The sequence below is a fragment of the Trifolium pratense genome, linkage group LG1 (genome assembly GCF_020283565.1).
Source record: "Trifolium pratense cultivar HEN17-A07 linkage group LG1, ARS_RC_1.1, whole genome shotgun sequence".
NCBI classification, from domain to species: domain Eukaryota; kingdom Viridiplantae; phylum Streptophyta; class Magnoliopsida; order Fabales; family Fabaceae; genus Trifolium; species Trifolium pratense.
In genome coordinates, this window is record NC_060059.1 from 33,429,318 (window position 1) to 33,450,437 (window position 21,120).

The window sequence follows — 21,120 nt, forward strand, 5'->3', positions numbered from 1 at the left end:
ACCAGATTTTGATAAACATGATTTAAAAAATAGTTATCAAGAAAAATGATAAACACATTTTGGAAAACCTACTCCAACAAATTTTGGAAAATCTTTTCTATTTCATAAATTTGGAAGTTTTTTTTATCACCAAAATAGTGATTTTGTACATTATAAAAAATAATTTAAAAAGTTTATCTAAACAAATACTACAAAGTAAAAGTAAAAAAAAAAAAAAAAAAACTACAAAGTAGTAAATTTTTTTGCACTTTTCACAAAGTAAATTTTTTTAAAAAACTCAGGTCATTAAAAACACAAACATGTTTATTTTTTTATTTTTGTTTTTCACCCCAGTTGAATCTGGTTCGGGGGCCAGAAAGTGGTTACAACCCCCTCTCAATCACAGTTGTGGGAATTGAACCGCGTTCCTCTTTACCAAGGTCAGCATCAATCATCACTGAACCAACTAAGGACAAGTAACGAAAAGAATCAAACAAACGCCGTCTTAAATCTATCTATCGGTTTACACAATTGATTGATTCCCCCCAACCCCATGGCTGGTGAGTGAAGAACATTACAGACACAGTGTTCGTTCACTTCTAATTCCTAAACCCCCACCAACCCATTTGTTGTTTCTTGTTGAATTACAATCTCCTTTCAAAAGGGTATCTCAATTTGCTTTCAAAATTTTATCTTCAACAATGTCTCTCCCTTATCCCTTATCTTCCACTTCCGCTTCTTTTCAACCTCCTTTACTCAGATTCAAGGTATTCCAACTTTCTCTTTTTCAATTTTAATTTCCTTTTCTTTCAATGTTAAAAATCCGTGGAGATTATAGAATGCTTAGCGAATTAGATGAATGAGTAATTAGTTGAATCCCTATATAAGTTTCGTAGTAAACAATTTTACTATCAGTGAGGGCCTGTTTGGATAAACAGCTTATTTGCAGCCTATAGCACAAACGCTTATGTATAAGCTTGCATCAGCTATTTTTATAGCAAAAGAAAAAATGGAGATAAATTGTTTTTATATATGCTACGAACTGTTTTCATAAGCTATATTGGAGAGCTTGTGAAAATAAGCTGAAAAAAACTTATGAAAGTTAACATAAGCTATTTTCATAAGTTCTCCCAATTAGTCTCACAAAACTTATGCTAGTTGATAAACTCAAATATGCCAATCTAAACAGGCCCAGCTTACATGAAAACATTTTGAATTTATTTCATCTTTTGTTATAGAAATAGCTTATTCATAACTATTTATCCAAACAGGGCCTAGTCATTTTCAAAACTCCTTAACAAATTTCATAATCTTTATCATTTTTTTTTTACTAAATAAATAAAATTTATGTTTTGTTCTAATATGTCCTAATATATAAAATTTTTTAATCTTTATCTTGTGTCCATTATTGGTCTTCTATTAAACCTAACTCATGTTGTATTCTGTCAAGTTATAACTTGTGTATCAAAAGGTACTTTAATCGACACAGTCAAATTTATAAAATGTCAAAGCAGTGTATATCAGGAAAATAAGAAATGCAGGATGTGTAGGTAAGATTTGTGCTACTGTATGCATGTAGTGTAGTAGCATTACTCAATCTGAAAATTACTAGTTTTCATTTGTTTTGTAGTTTTCGGAATGTAGAGTGGTTGGCTACTTTTACTTTCTCTTAAGAAAAGGGCTTTTCGGTGTACACCACACAACCAATTTAGGTTATGTGATTTGTTTCATTAGCTTCAAACTCTTGTTTTTGCTATTGCAGGGTACATCATGTTTTGTTGAGAAGCGCAGTTGTTGCTTAGGTATTAAGCCATTTTCTGCATCTCAGAAGACATGGCCCAAGATCTCATGTGCTATGAATATGTCAGCACATCAATCAGACGATGATAGAAAATTGCAACTTGACCAGCTAATAGATAAAGCCCGTAAGCTTTGGGACCGTTCTCCCGAGCCGGTGAAGAATTTCCCGTGGAACACAACACTGGGCAACTTCATTCAACTTGTTCTTGATCTTACTTTGGCTGTTATCAAATACCTATATGTACCTGTATTCACAGTTACCTCCATCAGTGAGTTATCGTACTGCGCGCATCAAAGAAAGCTACTTCTTGTTCCTATCCCTGTTCTCTTGGGAGCTGCTGTTGCTGGGATCCTTAAAGAGACTGCATTGAAGTTATCTCCACGGCTAAGGGTAAAATCATTGGCTATGCCTCATTTTATAATCTAGATATCCAATAAATGATTTGGATGTAGCATTAAGCCATTTTTCTTCAAATGATTTGGATGTAGCTTATGCATGATCTGGTTTTCAGGATGCAGAAGTTCCATGGCATTTAATTGCCGTTACAATTTTCTTCACATTGATCAAATTGCCAGGTCCATATTACCCTTCTTTGGGACGTATACTTATTCCTCACTTTGCAAATGGGGTTCTGTTGAGGACTCTATGGTTTGCAATATTGTGGTACAGAAGACCTAAAGCATTGAAGATTTTAGACTCTGATAATTAGTTAACCCACTGAGCTATGGTACAAGGTTGCAAAGTCAATTTAAGTAGTAAGTTCCATAAAACTCATTCTAGATCCTACAATTTCTATCTTCGGTAGTTTGCACAAAGGCTATAATTTGTTTCCTTATTTATGATTGAATGTTATCCATTATGCTAATTGAGCGAAAAATGTATGAGGTCAGCTAAATCTAGTTCTGTCAAGCGCATCCTGCATTCAAATAAATGTGAAGATTAATCCCAATAGTTTCATTAAGTTTTCAATTAAGTTTATTGTTAACAGTTTATTATGGAATCCTTAATGTCCAATGATGTCATCAATTTTTGCTAAACAATAAAGATCCATTTGAAAACTTAGATAAATTATAGTAAATACTAGGGTGCACTACCATTGTTACCCACTATAGCACGTTATGAGTTTTTGTTATCTGTAATTTAGTCCTTCGATAGGAAAAGCTATGAAGAGCTAAAATTGCAAAATGATCCCTTTATAATAAGCGAAGGTTGTTATCCCGAATCCTAACCTCCATTCACTTTCATCTGTTCAACTATGGTTGCAAATTCTCCATTGAGGGTGCGATCCTCCATGGTCTGCCAATCTAAGGTTAGTTGTGGTTACTGGTTACGACTCCTATTTCATGGATGTCTCAATTCATACGTGGCCTATGAAGCCTTGACATTCCTGAGATTTTGTGTGAGAATGGACACTCCTTAGACACAGCTACAGCGAGAACATGTTGGCTGGGTATTTGGTTTGTGACGGATGGGTAAGGGTGTTCATGGTGGATGACAGGATGAGATTTCTTGTGTTCCGTGGCCGAAAAAGCGGTGATTTTGCCAAATTTTAGGATGGCGCTGGGTTCATGAGGGAGAATAAAAGATGGCGCTTTCGAGAGGTCGAAGATGGTTTTAACGTGGTAAAGGAAAAGGGATGGGTGTTGTTCATTTGTTTATTTAGAGGAGTTGGGATATTACATTTCCTATGTATCTCCTGTTTTATCAATCAGAGAATAGATCCCAAAAGTGAAATGCAATTCATTAAATAAAATACATCTCAAAAGTGAACTGCAATACTTTGATTCAATGATTTACCTTGCTTGTTGAGACTATGACATAGACCTTAATGTGTCCTACCAAAAGATTCATGTGCTTCATTGGATAGTTTCATCCAAAATATCATATTTTTAGGGGCCTCGTTTGTCAATGTTTTGAAAGTGTTCTTCAACTGGCACTGTATGGTATTATTTATTTATATTGACTGATAGTGCAGTGGCGCCACACTCAAAGCGCCATTGTCTCCGCCAGTAAACTGTAGGGGCTTATTCAATTGTGCTCAATCAAGTAGGTCATAGTTTTTGAGTTTTCAAACATGTCTCCATAGTTTGGTCAGTGCTATCCAACCCTAAAACTCAACAACTAGTTGTAACTGACCAGTGAGATGGGTAAACATTGACAGTAGGAGAGAAACACAGTGATAAAGGGAAAGCCCTAATGCTGTTTTGGTGTGTTTTAATTGCTAAAATACTAAAACATTCCAACCAAAAAGCCCTAACATTTAAAAGATAAGGGTGTGGAATTTTCAATCTCATTTTGTGTGCACTATCTCGTCACAACAGCAGCTATTATGGCCGCTCTGCTATTGTTTGTCCTGTATTAGCTATGTCCTAGGTGCTGCTATAGAACGCTATTGAATATGATAATTTAGTATCATGTGATGGCTAGTGAGGACTTATTTGAATATTATTTCGGAAGTATAGGTTCTAGTTATGAGCTTTTAAATTATAGGAATCTTTATGAAAATTAAATGAAACTATAGTTATCTTCATTCTGCACAGTAATTTAACCTATTTTTAAATATTTTTGACATATTAAACTATATTATGAAAATTGTTATAAGTTATCCTTGGATGATACTTTTTTTTGACATCCAAGTAGTCCAAAAGTTAGTGTTTTCTAGGACATGTTATGCAATGATCAAAGTTTATTATTTGAGGATTAATTTCTTGTTTTAATATTTTGAGGACCAAACTAATATTCCAAGATTCTTTGGATGAGAAATTGAGGGTTTAGTGGTTTACTCTATGTATAAAATCAATCATTTACAATTTAATCAACCTAGAGACTATTAATATAATCAAACCCCTATTGAACTTGAACACTGGTATCGGTGTCTTGCTCAGTAATATAATCAAACCGCTGTACAATAATCGATCTTGGTGATATCAATTTTCGTGTTTGAGCCACAATGAGCTTTAGTTTTCCCATTGATCATCCCTGATGTAACAACTCAAAGAATGTCGCTGATTTAGATTTTAATGTTTTTATATATTTATTGATTGGTTTTGTTTTTGTGCTTTCTGATTGTAGCTTGCTGTTGTTTCATATATGCTTTATTTATGACCTTTAACCCTTCAACATAGTATCTTCATCTTTCATGAGTAGGATAATTGTCCCTAGAACATGCTATTGCCTTCAGTATGCTGTTTGTTAGATTGATGGCCAAGTTTATGGTGCACAAGTCTTTCACCATGCACAAGTTTGTTTTCACCATTAGATCAATAAATCTCACCATTGGATCAAAAGAGATGTGATGTGACACTTTGATCCAATTGTGAGACTGTTAGGACTTAGGCACATGAGCAGAGCCCAACCCAAAAGACTAGTCCAATAGGTGGGAGAGCCTCATGCCTTAAGTACCACATTGAGCACTTTGATATACTCGATGTGGGACTCCTAACAAAGACTTATTAATCCAATGATGAAAACAAGTTTGTGCATGGTGAAAGACTTGTCTCACTTGTGCATGTTAGACAAAGGCTAGGTTGTTTAGTAAATTAGTCTAGTAAACTTGACTGAGAAGATAAAATAATAATAATAACTTTAGCAAGTAATACACAAATATAATGAATTTCTCTCTTAATCCCGCAAATTTAAGTAGGACTGTTCATGGTTCGTCTGAGGAAGGAAACTGAACCGAACTGTTAATGTTTGGTGCACCGGTTCTGTGGTTCTGAACTGAACCGAAATTACCTTTACAAAAAACTGAACTGCACTTTTTCGAACCGAATAAATTCTTTGTGAATCAAATTGCTAGTATATTACTAACTGATAACTGATTCTCTGTGAACCAAACTGTACAAAATTGCTATTACTAACTGAAATTAGGACTGTTCAAGAAAAACAAAAAACTGAACTGCACAAAAAAGAACCGAATTGTGACGGATTTTTCATGCATGGAACTGAATCAATTCATGAACTTTCTGTCACAATTCGATTTTTTCTGTGCAGTTCGGTGTTTAATAATTTTTTATAGTCCAAGATATAAGTGTGTTTGTCAATATTTGTTCAAGCTGACTTCAGGTTGACAATGAAGAGGCCAATGTACTTTAGTTCTATTGTATTAATTATGCAGCTTAACATATGCTATTATTGATGAATATATCATTAACCTCTAATTCCTTTGTGATACAGGAAACATAAGTTTTCACTAATGAAGATCTTCTTGGAAAATCAAGCAATACATTGAGAATTTCATTGAAATTAGAATTCACTTTGTTGAGAAAAGATGTACACTGCTATGCTTGGTTTGTGTCATGAGAATGACTGATTAGGTTGTGCTGGATGATCCAGATAATCAAGTTGATAAACATTAAATAGATGTCAATGTTGACTGTTACTTTTTGTATAAGCAAACTTTTTTGTTCTTATCATGCTTCTCAAACTTGTATGTGACAATTGACATGTTCATATTGGAGCATGTACACAATTTTGAACTGATATAAACAAATTAGGAAAGCTTAATTAAACTATTCTTTTTGTAAAATCATTATGCACATAGAATAGATAATTGATACTTCTAAGCATCAAATTGGTGTGTTTGCTAATAGAATGCATAGATAATGGTAATTGGAATGAAAAGCTATTTTTAATTTTGCAGTTGAAAAGGAATTTTTAATTCTATCTTCTAGAGTTTTCTCTGAATATTTTAATTTTCTTTGCACATGCTCATGTATGTCTTCTAGTATAAAATAGTATTAACTCCATAAAAATGTTAGTGATAATTGATATGTATGCCTTTTTTTAACACAAGTGACAACAGCTTGTGCTATAAATGCTTTTTTTTATAAGATAATGTTTTCCTAAAGAAGCATCCAGATGAATTATTATGTGTCCATAACCATAAGTTAAGTGATGATAGAGACTCACTTAATATTAAATTAAAATATGTACTATGTACAGTAAGAGTTTTATATTTGCACATGGTGACATTCTAGGCTTCTTCATTACATTAACTTTGTCATGATCTCTACTCATGATGCACATGAAAATAATAAAGATAAACCAAAAAGGAAAATGTTAACAACACTTTTGTCAACACAATTCAATTGATTTTAGTTTGAGTTTTACTTAATTTATGTTGGATATTCATACTTTAGTAGAACCTATTTTCAAATTAGTGATATCAATTTTGGATTCATACTCTTGATTGGACGGTTAGATATGTTATGACTACATGACTGCATCCAATTCAAATTTGAACGAACAGTCATAACTAATAGAAAATGTCTGAAAATCCACTTGGGGTTGGTCTAGTGGTGTTGGTTTGGGTCTTTGGAGTATGCTCCTCTCAAGATCTCAGGTTCGATTCCCCCTGGTGCCAATTTCGGTGGCTAAGTCCATACAGAGCAAAAAAAACTCTGGCTTTAAATGAGGCCCCTGCAAGTGGGCGGTGTGATTTGTCCCCTTGGATTAGTCGGTCCTAAAATCAGATACCAAGTTTTAAAAAAAAAAAAATGTCTGGAATAATAGTAGCGGTAGTTAATTAGCTGAACCTGCATGATATAGCAAACTGCAATTTAAACCATTTATCAATGGTACAAAATCCAAATCTATATACAGTATCAGTTTGTTTAATTTATCAGTTGTTTACCAAAAGAAGAAAAAAGTAATCTAATAGTAATGCACTAGATGCTACCTAAGCTTGTCTCAATACATGGCATTATTTGTTTATTTGTGTCAGGATAAGAGACCGTCCCACATAGAAATGTACACCAGATCCATAGGACCCAATGCAAGCTGCAGAATTTATTGCATGTTATTGGATAGATCAAAATAAAAACCTTATACATAGGTGTCACACCAACAAATAAATGGAGTTTACTTAGCTAATAAGTTTATGGTATTATTCCTCATTTTCAACATAAGATTGAGTCAATAATTCAACTCATTTCAGATCAATGTCTCAATCGTCAGAGCGAACATGACTCTAACCTCAACTAAAAAGCGATTTAAATGTTATCGAAGTTATAAACTATTTTCAAACATAGAACTATTTTAAATAGTATAAAACTGTTAGAATTAAGAGTTGAGTCTAACTCAACCCTACAAAACCGGCTTGTGAGGTGATGATTACCTCTTACTTATAAACCCTTGTACAGGCCAACTCATATCTGATGTAGACCTTCTTAACAAGATCACTTTCCAACCCTAGAAATAGCCACAAACTAATCCTTAGTGGAATACAAAGATAAATTAGGTTTTACATAGAAAAATTTTCTTGCATTATGGTAGTATTTGTCAAATCTAAACACACTCATGAGATTAAAGATTCATTTTTAGATACTTCTTTGGAATTTAAACTAAGTATGAAAACAAAGAAAGACCAACAAAAAGTACTTCCAAGTACAAGGAAAGATGAAAAGGAAAGAAAACAACTTCACAACTTCATCATAATATAACAACATAACACATCTATACATACAAAGCAGCATGTAAACTTATAGAATGTGTAATATTTTTCTTCCACATATTCTAAAACTCACTGAAAATGTACATCACAGAATCCTTCCATTGTTTACTATAGCAAATTTACATTGCATAAACTATTTCACCGCTGCTATCGATATCAAGGTCAGGATCAGTGTCTATATCCTCGTCCATTTCGTCATCAATGTCCAAGCTACCGGTAAGATACTGAGTGAGAGACTGATGAGTTCCAGCTGCAGGAATAGTAGCCTCACTAATTATCTGCATGATTTCTTCAATTGTTTGCATTGGTTGTTCAGGCTCCTGAAAGTGGCCGTTCGTTGTATTCCCGACCATGAGATCAGCTGGAAGGTTCTTCAAAAACCACTCGTGGTTTCGAATCTCAGGCATACTTATTCTCTGTTTGAAAACAATGTTAGTTTCCAATTGAAAGATAATGCTATAATCTTTTTCGCAAAAAAGAAACAAAAGAGGAGCACTTTAATGGACTAGCACATCAATTAAAAATGAGTAAATAGTCGCATCACATTGGTCCTGAATGTGTGATGCGGTGTCACTATAGCCTTTGTTGGATGTAACAAAATTACGAAACCATCCTTGATTGTCATGTTAGTAGTTTGATGAATCAAACTCACAAATGAAGAACAAATTCGATAACCAAACTAATTAACGAAAAACACATTCGAAGACTAAATTTAATAATGAGACTATATTTAAGCTGCATAAAGGCACATAGGTTTCACCTGTGCAGGGTCTGCAACAAAGATCCTTGAGATCAAATGACGGCACTCGGGAGATATTTGAACATAATCAGGAATTGAGTATTGAACTTTCAAAATCCTCTGCAAGCAAAATCCAGAAGTTCAAAACTAGTGATTCAATCTATTGCAGCATTGACCTAAAAGAAGTTGCAAAAGGTTACATGAATAGTCTTCCGGAAATTTTTAGGCTCCTGTGGATCCTCAAAAGGATATGCACCGACCAACATGACATATAAGGTCACACCGCAAGACCACACATCTGCAATCTGAGTCATAACGATAACATCAGTACGAAGTATTTTTAAACGAGAAAAAGCTATCTGGCATGAAAGCAGTGCTTCTGCATTCATAACTAATATATACAAATCTTCATGCGTAGAAAAATCATACATATATCGAGTGCATTTACCGGTGGTTGTAGTAAAAAATGTCAACTAACTGAAACTTACAGGAAAACAACAAAGGTCTAATTAGGTACAGACATAAATAAAATGTTAACAAAATCGAAGCTAATCAAGCATCGCAATAGGAAGTTTTCGGAATATAGTTAGTTAAATGATTTTTCTTCTAGGGATTGAAGTTGAGGTTACAAATTACCTTGCCATCATATTCCTTCTTAAGCAAAACTTCAGGAGCGATATATGCAGGGGTACCGACTGTAGATTTTGGTTGCGAATGTAGCACCGAGGACTGCATGAGACAGTCAAGATTTGCATCATAGATATCAACAATCTATCCACCGAAGGTAAATGACAGATAAACTTAATTTGCTTAATCTTCGTATACCTTTGAATAACCAAAATCACAAATCTTCAAACGAGGAGCCGGACTACCATCGAGCAATGTGTTCTCCAACTTCAAGTCACGGTGACATACTTGCTTTATTTTAAAAATACGAATAGAGTTATTCAAGGTCAGCCATTTTACTATATATCTTTGAGAAGAAAATGCGCTATTGTAAAAGTGAAGATCACACGAGATCAAATTACGTACCATTGCATGACAGTAGCTAACCCCTGATATAAGTTGTTGGAAGAAAAACCGTGCCTGCAGCACAACATAATGGTCACTAACATTAACCGCAGCAGCTGCAGTACTGCATTCAAAATCCATGAATGGAAAATGATAAGAACCTCATCCTCGCTGAACCGTCCTGCATTGCATATTCGCTCAAATAGCTCTCCACCAGAAGCATATTCCATCACAATAGCTACATGTGTGGGAGTAAGTATGACCTATATTTGTCGAGTATGAGTACACGAGTTAAAATATATACACAAAAGGTAAGAAGAAATGGGATAAGACACTGGATGTCTACATAGTACAAACCTCCTTGAACCTGACAATATTGGGATGCCTCAGTGATCTATGATTTATAATTTCTCTTTGTACATTTTCATCTATCTGTTAAAAAATAGGTATGGTTAACTCAAACAATCACTAAAACACTTTTTACATTAAAATATCTTTTCACCAACCAACTCAAAACTAATACACTAATTAACCATCAAAATCTTGAGTTCCATGGATTCGGCCCCTCTATAGTGACCAACTCACTTGAAAGTGAGTAATATTATCAATATCAACTATTGATTAACAAATAAATGAATATCATAACAAATCACTGGTTTTTTTTAAGCCTCGACAAGAATTGTTCCCACCAGGGGGTTCTCAGAACGATTCGTCCTAAGGGGAGCTCATTAACAAATCACTGGTTTGTTGAAATAGAATAACATATTCTTGATTTTCTCACTTTACACTTTTGAGGAACAAATTCCAATTCCTCCACCAAAGACAAATAGACAATTAATCACAAATAAACCAATCAATCAACACTTTTCAAAACAAAACAAAAAAACTGATATTTGACATGAATTATTATAAAAAACCAATAACTAATTTACGAAATTTCCACACACATAAACCAAAACATCAAAAATAGAAAATAGAAAACTAAAGAAAGAAAAAAAGCAGAGAGAAATTAAGGTCAAACCTTATCACCTCTCTCAATATACTTAACAGCAACAAGTTGATCAGTGTGTTTATCTCTCAAAAGTCTAGCCACCCCAAAATTTCCAGAACCAATATCACGTACAAGCTCATACCTATCACTTTCATGCATAATTGGTATATCCATTCCTCCATGACCAACATGGTTCATAGAAGGATCCATTTTTCTTCAAATTCAAATTCAAAAATAAAAATCTAACCTTTTTCAATTATTTAACATACCAACATAAGAAAAATGAAAAACCCAGATGAGATATTTGAAAAAGAAAACATGGGTCGGTGTTAATTATGATTATATTGAGTTGATGGTTGTTGTTATGAATAAATTGTTGAAACACGTGAAAAAGGTTGAGTAATGAAAATCTGAAGCAGTGGTTGAAGTTGCAGATATAGAAAGGCGGTGATAGTTAGCTCGTGAATGTGAACAAGACTTGTTTTTCTTTTCATGTGTGTTTGTTTGTCACTCACTCCAAACTCCAAAGTTTGTTTGTGTTTTTGGATTTTATCCAAAACTAGAGAATCTAGATAGATACATGTATGTGGCACCAGATATTTTTTAATTACATAGTAACCTCTTTTGATTGATTTATTTATTGGACTTGAGCTTATTTCTCTGCATAAAACTACTTTATCTAGTTTTTCAGTTTACAATGCGATGAGATCAAACTCATGAACTATAACATACTACTCAAATTCTTCACCATTAGATCAAATTTAATGGTCTGTATTTTATCTGGTTTGATATAGCATCGATTCAATTTTTTAAACTTTTTTATCGAATAATTTGTATTTGATCTACATTGCTTATATATATATATATATATATATATATATATATATATATATATATATATGACATTAGAGTCTACAAAAAAAAAATGACATTAGAGGGAGTATTTGAGAAAAATGGATTACATGCACTTTGGATATGTGCGGTCATGGTGTAGTCAACATTTCAATACAATTTGATTATGATCGAACGGCTTAATTTTTTTATTTTATATAATATTTTAAAGTGAAAATTTAAACTTCTAATCTGAATCAAACGATAATATATTTTTAAATGCATAATTGTAAATCAACCTTATTCATATTAATTTAAGAGACTTTACAAAATTAGTTTAATCACTCCCAATCACTTGCTATTATGATTTCACCACAACCAATATAATCACCATCTCTACAAGATCCATATATGTTCCTGCAAAAAACTGGGGTATACACTTAGGGTATACGCTTAGCCAGATGATGTTTTAGGTCTAAATCTTAGTTATGGTGTGTATGTTGAATGTGATCTGCTAATGGATGTTTGACCTATATATATAGAAGAATATGATGAGAGTAGTGGTTGAGATCATGGGGAGGAAGTGGCTTCACATGTTCCTATTTTACCGGTCTCATCTTACTCTAAGCATGACCGAGTCCATAGAACAATAGTTTAGACGAATGGTACACGATATTTTGTCCGGTACAATATATATTTAAAACAAATGATACTATATATAAACAAAGTTTGCTAATTTACCCCACTAATTATTTTAGTGATGAATAAATTAGCAAGGTCTGCTTTAAGATGTATCTCACAGATTTTTAGTTATAATTTGTTAATTTAGACTCACTAAATTCATTAACTTAACCTAATAATTTTAGTTAGTCAAAATTGACATCCTAACAATCAAGTGGTTAACAAGCTCTTCCTAAGATAAATTGTTCAGGTAAACCCGAATTCGATTCATAGTGAAAACAATTCTTGATCTGATTTTACTTCGTAGCCGAACTCTGAATTACCAGGAGCTGTTTCTCCTATGAATCAGAGGATTAAAATTTTAAATAAATAAAATGCCTACCACTTAAAGTGCATTCAAGACATTTATAGTTATAATTTTAGTTGGTCTAAATTACTTGTTGAGTTTCAAATGTGACGCTACCCAAACTCCCCAACAAGTGGTATCAGAGTCGTGGTTCAGCTTGGTGGGAGGAGCGGGAGTGAATTCTAGTATTAGATTAAGAGTCTTGCTAACATGTGCCCTAAGTTAAGAATCTAAAAGTAGAAATATTCTCTTTAATTTTTGGTAATTAATTTGTGATTTAGTCTAAAAAGTGAATTAGATGCATGAACTATGATAAAACATTTCCTTTTTTGAATCACTAACATGTGTTCTTGGGGCATATGTTATCTTTTCCCTTAGATCAATTATAGGATGTGAGAACTCACACTTGTGGTATATTGTTGGGTTTCAAGTGTAGGTGGTTAAGTCTATAGAAGTGAAGAATGTTAAATATATAAGATAGGTGACTCGTATATATAATGCCTTAAGATTTTGAGTGAAAATGTGGCATCTCCCTTTCTTGTAATCTTGGAGCATTGCATTGGCATGTTGTTGCTTCGGACTCTCGAAGAAGATTACCAAACCCCTATCCATTTTTTATTTTTTTGTCAAGAACCCCTATACAATTTTTTAATTTTTTAGACGTATAATAACGGAGTGACAAAATGCAAGGTGTAATTCAATACAAGAGACAAAATTAATGTAAGTATATAACATTAAAATGGTAAAATAAGAGAATGCAATTAATCTTATAACAGGAAACTTTGTCTTTGAAATAAATAAAAATCTTATAATAAGAAAAATAATATAATACTCTCTTATAATAATCTAAATCTTATATTGCCCATATTAAATTAAAATACAAAAATATATATCGACGTGTATTTTGTTTATTATATATACACTACGCACAAACATGGAAAATTTACCTAATGATTTACAAAGTATCATTGAAGGAGAGGAAGAAAATAAAATAAAATAAAATGCTCGACAAACAGAAGTTTATTATGGCTACCTTGGTTGTAGTTCTTCTATTCTCAATAGGTATGTAGTCAAATTGCATAACAGAGTTTGAATATTCTATTTTATTACTCTATTTATTTTTGTTATTATATTACACTAATATTATTCTTTCTGCATAGGTATGCCCAAAGTTGAAGGTAGACGCCTACCACATGAAGAATGGACATGTCTTTTCCTATGTGATACAGTCCCTGACTGTAATTCCTATTGTCTTAGTAAGTCCTACTGGAGAGGACTATGCAAGAAGGAAGCATTTAATGCTTCAGTTTGTTGTTGTTCCACATTAAGTGGTGCAAGTTAGAGCTCTTCTAGTTTCAAGAAAACATCATGTTTCATAAATTAGACTAAGCTTCATTAGAAGGAAATAAAAACATGATGTATAGTAGATTGTAATAAAAAAAAAAAAACTTATGTTTCTTTATTGGTGCGAAGAAACCTGAGATACATAATGCAAAAATTGCATCTTCCATGATATATTGCAAGAATTGGCAGAGTTTAAATTTTTTTACTATGTAAAATCTAGCTCAACTCAATCTATTCTCACCAATATAGAAGAAAACAAGCAGTGACGTTAATTTTAAAAATTTAGGATGAAAAATGTTCGGGCAACTTGACGAACAACTTCAAAGAAATATAGGAAGCACGAGAGAATACACAAGCAGGAACATATGTACACGGGACATAATAAGAAGAAAATAATTAAAATTGAAATAAGGCATGCATCTTACCTTCCCGTCCATATATCCCAATTTGGGGGGAAGCAAAATGTAGGTCTAGGGTGGATGTTGCTCTCATTCCTTTCAAAAAATTGAACCAGGCAAATATGACCTAAAACATTCCCCCCCCCTCTACTTCCTTCCAACTAAACAAACCCTAGGGTCTAACATTCAATAGATTATTGTATAATCACCCATAAATAATATTTATCACTTATGACTAGAGGAGTTTGGTTTTGGATGCAGCAATATGATAGATATAGAAGTGAAAACAATGAATTGCACATATTCAATGTTTAAGTAAAGTGATCATGAATTCAACTTTCCCAGTAATATATCACACAAACTCCTAGCATTTGGTTTTACTATTTTTTTTAAAGTACATGTACATATATTTTGGTAAAGAGACGGTAGAAATACGCAGTCACACACTCGTGTTTTCTTTAGAAACAAGAGAATATCGATAGTGTTACACGAAAAAAAGAATAGAGATGAAAATTTTATCAGCTACAAGTTGTAACTATCCAGCCCCAAATCCCTCAAGGCATCGGTAGCAGCTTCCTTACAGTTGGCATGTGTTTGCTTTGCCTTCCTTATGTATTTCTCAATTCCATTCTTAAGCAGAATAGTTCTGCACAATAGAAATTGTGTAAGCAGACATCATTAAGCTAGAATACAAGGATTGGATAATTATAACGGAGGGAGACGAAAAAAGCCTAGCATCATGCCTAAACTTGTACAGTAACACAGTGCCCTTGCGAATGGGCTCGGGTCACTGTATGATTGACGCAAATGCTGACAAGTGGTTCAAAAGATTTAAAAGTGATCAGATAGTGCCACGTGACTAGAAAAAAATCGGATTTTATTATTAGCAAATATGTCTTGCACTGTAAAGATCGAAATTATGAACTTACCTGTTCTCTTGGTTTCTCGCTACTAGATTTCTGATCATAAGACAGGAGTTTCTTTGCATTTGGTTTGCTGCAGGAAATTTCTGCATCGCTTGAATAGCAAGATCACCAGCACCAGCTTCAACGGCACGGGCTGCATTTTCCGGGGATCTTAGCGAAAGCACAGAAATAATAGACATGATCTGCATCACAAATAAAAGTAAAGAACATATAAGACACATATATACAACAAACTTAAAGGATAATAACAATTATATCAAGAATTGTAAAGATAAAATTATGTGCTGGATATAATTATAACAATGGATTATGGATAGGTCTGGACCACATTCTATAGTATCAATCCCTACAACTGCATTTTGAAAACATACTTGTATACAGATTCACACCTACATGAATAGTTAACTCGAACATGGCCTACCCTAGTACATTTTTTTCACAAAAAATAAAATGAATACTATTACAATACTGGCATTACGGTGAATAATCAATAAAAAAGAACATTAACTAAAAATATAACATATAACTTAATTGGAAAAAATAAGTTCATCCAAATCTTATCCTGATCCTAATTGTAAAACATTGCAAACAAAAGTATTTGACTAAATTCAAATACAACATAAAAAGTTAATTGGATACAGCACATAATGTTGGATCGAAACAAACCAGTAAAAAAAATTCATAAACTTGCAAATTCTGTTTTGAAATTTACAATGATTTGCCAAAAACGGATACATTAACACTAATTAGATATATATTGTACAGTGAAAATAACACATACTTAAGGTTATTTTATCTCATCACCAACATGGCAACATCAGACTCTCTAAATGTTGTTTCTGGTCCGGTTAAGTAATAACAGAAACTAGAATGTATAGAATATGATATTCCCAATCATGCCCGTTATCCACTGCGACCCCTAAACAGATATAGCCTCAATTTCATGGGATATAGCTTGGTAATTGTTATTGCTATGAACAGCTGAATTTTGTCAGTGTTGACACCCATAACTTGATCAAGTATGTCAATCCAGTTTAACTACAAAGTAAATCCTCATTACAGCTTCTCATTTTGGATGAGCAAAGGTAAATAGCAATTCTTAAATGGAAGAATAAATCGGAATATAAATTACAATGAAATCAATCTGCCAACGAATATCAATATACTTGGAGTAGGATGTTAACAGTGTTGGTTTGAACTATTTAAGGTTCTCACCTCTTGCAAAACAGAAGGATCATCAGCATATCTGGCTGAAAGTTTGATTAGCTTATCCATACCCCCTTTCCCGACAATTGCACTCTTGTTTGCGTCACTTCCTGCCAACTGATCAATTAAACATATAACGGTGTTATTTAATTGAAGAAAACGACATATTTAAAGTAAAAAGTAATGGCAGGCCAGGCAAACTATATCTTCACAGGCAAGTGGGGTGGATGATAGCATATGTTTGAGCACTAGAAGCAATCATTAAGGTTACTTTAATTTTATCCACATTACTCGAGTATGACATGATACACACCATAGTATATATTACACATATAAATTTATGAACTTAGGGTTAGAGCACACCTAGAGATAAAAATTTAAAACAGTGAACTATAAATATTCAAAGAAAACTTCCAGCTCAAGAAAAAAGGATGAGACAATAACCACTAACAGCTAAAAAGGAGAAAACTCAATCAGTCACTTCAAACAACTAATGGCTGTGAAACGCACTACTAATTTGCTTAGAAGTTAGAAATTGTTAAAAGAAAATGAATATAAATGATAATAATAATAAAAAGGTCCAAGTGGCATTTCTAGAGAAGCATTTTCAACTTATACCTTTGAAAGTAACGAGCAACAAACTTTGGCCACATCTTTGTTGCCCTGTTCACCACTGTCATCTATACATTTGAGTACTACATCAATTCCACCTTTTTCCGCAATGGATTTACATATTTCATCCTGCGACAGAATTAAATGCTCAACAGTGATATCACAAGACAGTGTATGGTTGTTAAAGTGTTTCAATTTGATGATTATAACAAGCCTGACAATATAACATACTAAATATAAACTATAAAAGCATTAAAAACTTAAGGGTGGGAACAGAACAAAGCTCGAGTTCAAGCCATCCTCATTGAAAATTCTTGAAAATTTCAACTCATTGTCTATAAAACAACATAGGCAAGTATCACCCATTACTGGCCCTTTGTTTTTTCCATTAATATGTCCACTTGCATTGTCAACCAGTGTTTTCATGAAGAGGGAAATTTTAGAAGGATACCTTCAGAGTGTTACCAACAAGGTCGTCTGACTCAAGAAAAGGAATGACAACCATTGCAGTAACTCAGCATTTGGCATCATATAGAGAATGACAGAGACAGCATAAAAGTTTTAGGCTTTCAATGGCTATTCTAAGACAACAATCAAAGATGACAATAATGATTTGTGTAGGACCAGTAACCATAAATATTACTCCCTCATTCCTTTTTAATTGTCATTTTTCTGGAATAATTTTTTTTGTTCCTATTTTTATCTGTCGTTTTCAAAATTACATTAACTACTTTTTTGTCAGTTATATCCTTACTTTATCAATTACTTTATACTTGAAATTTTCTTATTAAACAAAATTGTTTCTTTTTTGTGCAAAACAATCGTAAAAGACATGTATATAGGAACAGATAGAATACCTAAAACTATACAATTAAACTTTTTTGATCCAATGATTATAATCCCTTGAATTTTTAATAGAAAATCAATATTTTAATTTTTGATGTAGATTAAGATTTTACTTCACTTACATTTACTGCAACGGCTTTTAAAGTGATGCATGCTGAAATCAGGTCAGGTGAGCTAAGTCCTGTGTGTAGAGAATCGACAAGAGCTTCTGGAATTCCAATCTTAGCGAATTTACGTGCATACCCATATACCTGAAAATGGAATGTAATGTATAGTTTTAAGTTGTGATGTGCATATAACTAAAATGATAGCAATTTTATAAAAAAGTAAAATAAAATTGGAAGACCCTCCTGTTCACCAATTTATGTTAATTTCAAGTTTTTCTTCTACTTGAGTGTGTGTTTGTGCAAATTATATAATAGAACCCTAGATTTCTTCAATTTATAAGACAACATGCAAATTCAAGCCACTTTAACTTACTTGAGAAGCTAAAACACGATTATCATCAGGCGTCAAAAGTACACGAATAGCATCATATAAACTTTGAATGCCAGGGTTCTTATGTATGGAAATCATCTCCACAATTAGCTCATCAACTTTCAATTCCATAAATGAGTCCTTGACAATCTCATCACCAGTTGCAGCTGAAGCCACAACACGAAAGCCACTATTTAAGACATCTGTGCTTTGCTTGTTATCATTTAAGATACCAACTATAATCCTTGGTCCACTACTGTTCTGGAACGTTCCTGTACTTTGAACATCTGCAGCAAGAGGTAGAAACATTATATTATAGAAAACAGATTGTAGAAAAAGACGTACAATTTATGCAACATTACACTGCATTTCAGGATTATTAAACAACCAAATCAAAAACATTATTAAGCCCACAAAATGGTGCATGTCTTTTATCATTCATCACAGATGCTATTTTTATATTTTTATGAAGAAAACAAATGAATGTGCTTATGAGTAAAATGACTATACACTAAAAATGTAAGAGTTTTACACACTCATTTTGAAAGTGAAGTGGATGTGGCAAAATAGTGCATTTTCACTGAATAAATCAGCATTTAGTCCTTAAAATTTTAAGAGTCGGTTAATTTAGTCCCTCAAATTGGTAAAATTACAATATAGTCCCTTCAATTGAAAATGTCAATCAATTTAGTCCTTTTTCCAAATTTAGCACTAAAACTTTAAAGGTTCTATATTTGTCACGACACAGCAAGAGACTATTGAAGTCTTTAATTGGTTTTGACGAATGTTTGCTACTTTGTTAAAGAGATATTTTGGTGCAGGGACTAAGTTGATCGACTCCTACAATTTCGAGGATCAAAATGCTATGACTTGATTAGATGTCAGTGTAAAATTGTTTAATATCCTATCGTTTATCCAACTAGTACTTAATTAACTTATTTATCAAAACACTCCCTAGAATAGATAAAACAAACAAAATCAACATACTTGATCAAGAGAGTGAAACAATGCAAAGATCTAACAAAAAACACAACGAATATACATTCGCAATAGAAGGAAGAAATTCAAAAACCTAACCGCGAAGCAGTGACGCCATAGCATTCAAAACAGAAACAAGAACAAGTTGAGATCCATTGCCACTACTTATCTTAGAACAAACATCACAAACCAATTCAACACCACCATTTTTCGTGGCAATAGCAGCATTAACATTCCCATCATCACCACCACACAACTCATTGAGTCTATCAAACACTTCCACAATCTCATTCAATGCATCCCCTTCAGACTCCAACCGTTTCAACTTTTCTAAACACTCTATCACCGGATTACTCTCTCCGGGAACGGAAGTTACGATACCTGGTAAAAGTAAAACGACGTCGTTTAAAAACGGATTTTTGGATCGTAATGAGAAAAATGGAAGAGAAGAGTGTGAAGTGTGTGACCTGAGAGATCGACGCCTTGGAGAGTGAGGGTTTGGATTGCGTCTTGTAGAGCTTCGGTAGGGTCCATTTCGAGGTCGTTGATGTTTTCGTTTACTATTTCGTTGAATGCTTCTTGTGAGATCGCACGCGCCGTCGTCTTTGGTGGTGCCATTTCCGTGCTTTTTCAGACTGTCTCTGTTTCGCTTTCGGTTTGCTTCCGCTTCTATATTTCAAACTTTGGGAACTAATGCTATGTTTGGAAGAGAAGAGAAAAGAAAGTAGAAGGAAAGAAAGTGAAATTAAAGAAGGTCAAATGAATGAAAGTGAATATAGAAATTAAATAGATGGCGAAAACATTTTTTAGTTGTTTCGTAGGAGTGAAAGTAAAAAAAAAAATGAAAAGAAAGAAATATGTATATTCATTGAATGACATAAATACTTTTATAGATGTTAATATATTTATTTATGTAAATATATTACGTATATATAAACATATAGAACCAATATATTTAATATGGTGTTTAGACGGTCAGGTTCGTTCTAAAGAATTACACTTGTTGACATATGAACAGGTATGAATAAAAAAAAAAGAACAATATTACTCTAAAATACACCTATTGACAATAGTTAGCTGCTAATGTGAAGTAATAAGTTCCGAACCATATCAATTCTATCACTTACATTATTCCTATTCTCATCCCTCTACTTTGTGTTGTCAATTTGTGTTGTTGTAATCAAAGAATTTGTGTGTGGTGTTCCTTGAACGTTTCATCTATGATTGCTCGTAGAAGCTTGGGTGCAGTTTGTGTTAGGTGATCTGCCATCTTAGTTTTCTTTATTGTGATGTTCTTGTAGAGTTGAGGTGTTTGCATCGGCCTTGGTTTAATTGGTTGAATCTACTATGGTTCCTATTTTATGTCTTGTACATAGTGTTTCTCATACTTTATTGGCATTCCTTATGCCATTATTTTTATTAATATAATTTTTCCTTTGCCTTTTCAAGAAAAAATTCTATCACTTCTCTTTTATGGCTATGGTTTACGTGTAATAATCA

At 33.1% G+C, this 21,120-nt stretch overlaps 3 protein-coding genes across 3 annotated transcripts; 1 reads left to right on the plus strand and 2 right to left on the minus strand.

Annotated features, from left to right (window-relative positions):
• The first annotated feature begins 488 nt into the window (after positions 1-488).
• On the plus strand, positions 489-6,291 carry LOC123921020. The gene is made up of 4 exons (XM_045973397.1): positions 489-746; positions 1,742-2,170; positions 2,292-2,535; positions 5,957-6,291. Exons 1-3 carry the CDS (start codon positions 681-683, stop codon positions 2,487-2,489), a joined length of 693 nt encoding a protein of 230 aa, XP_045829353.1. The 5' UTR covers positions 489-680; the 3' UTR covers positions 2,490-2,535; positions 5,957-6,291.
• A 1,896-nt stretch (positions 6,292-8,187) lies between these two features.
• On the minus strand, positions 8,188-11,618 carry LOC123921012 (serine/threonine-protein kinase SRK2E-like). Its single transcript, XM_045973386.1, has 9 exons — positions 11,006-11,618; positions 10,342-10,416; positions 10,146-10,247; positions 10,006-10,059; positions 9,799-9,891; positions 9,610-9,702; positions 9,174-9,278; positions 8,995-9,093; positions 8,188-8,650 (listed from the first exon to the last, which is right to left on the minus strand). The coding sequence occupies exons 1-9, from the start codon at positions 11,183-11,185 to the stop codon at positions 8,354-8,356; spliced, it is 1,098 nt and encodes a 365-aa protein (XP_045829342.1). The 5' UTR covers positions 11,186-11,618; the 3' UTR covers positions 8,188-8,353.
• A 3,267-nt stretch (positions 11,619-14,885) lies between these two features.
• Positions 14,886-20,315, minus strand: LOC123921238 (armadillo repeat-containing protein 6). The gene is made up of 8 exons (XM_045973696.1): positions 20,088-20,315; positions 19,720-20,001; positions 18,646-18,929; positions 18,288-18,416; positions 17,326-17,448; positions 16,717-16,824; positions 15,505-15,683; positions 14,886-15,221 (listed from the first exon to the last, which is right to left on the minus strand). Exons 1-8 carry the CDS (start codon positions 20,236-20,238, stop codon positions 15,098-15,100), a joined length of 1,380 nt encoding a protein of 459 aa, XP_045829652.1. The 5' UTR covers positions 20,239-20,315; the 3' UTR covers positions 14,886-15,097.
• Between the last annotated feature and the right edge of the window lie 805 nt (positions 20,316-21,120).

Bases quoted from the DNA above. Each gene is read 5' to 3' on its own strand.
- LOC123921012 (XM_045973386.1), bottom strand. From the start codon at position 11,185: ATGGATCCTTCTATGAACCATGTTGGTCATGGAGGAATGGATATACCA. The intron at 10,060-10,145 runs GTTCTTATCATT...GTTGTGCTGCAG, and splicing joins GACGGTTCAGCGAGGATGAG to GCACGGTTTTTCTTCCAACA. The intron at 9,279-9,609 runs GTAATTTGTAAC...GTTATGACTCAG, and splicing joins AGAAGGAATATGATGGCAAG to ATTGCAGATGTGTGGTCTTG.
- LOC123921020 (XM_045973397.1), top strand. From the start codon at position 681: ATGTCTCTCCCTTATCCCTTATCTTCCACTTCCGCTTCTTTTCAACCT. The intron at 747-1,741 runs GTATTCCAACTT...TTGCTATTGCAG, and splicing joins CTCCTTTACTCAGATTCAAG to GGTACATCATGTTTTGTTGA. The intron at 2,171-2,291 runs GTAAAATCATTG...TCTGGTTTTCAG, and splicing joins AGTTATCTCCACGGCTAAGG to GATGCAGAAGTTCCATGGCA.
- LOC123921238 (XM_045973696.1), bottom strand. From the start codon at position 20,238: ATGGCACCACCAAAGACGACGGCGCGTGCGATCTCACAAGAAGCATTC. The intron at 18,930-19,719 runs GTTAGGTTTTTG...CTCTTGCTGCAG, and splicing joins TATGGCGTCACTGCTTCGCG to ATGTTCAAAGTACAGGAACG. The intron at 15,684-16,716 runs GTGAGAACCTTA...TTTGTGATGCAG, and splicing joins ATCCTTCTGTTTTGCAAGAG to ATCATGTCTATTATTTCTGT.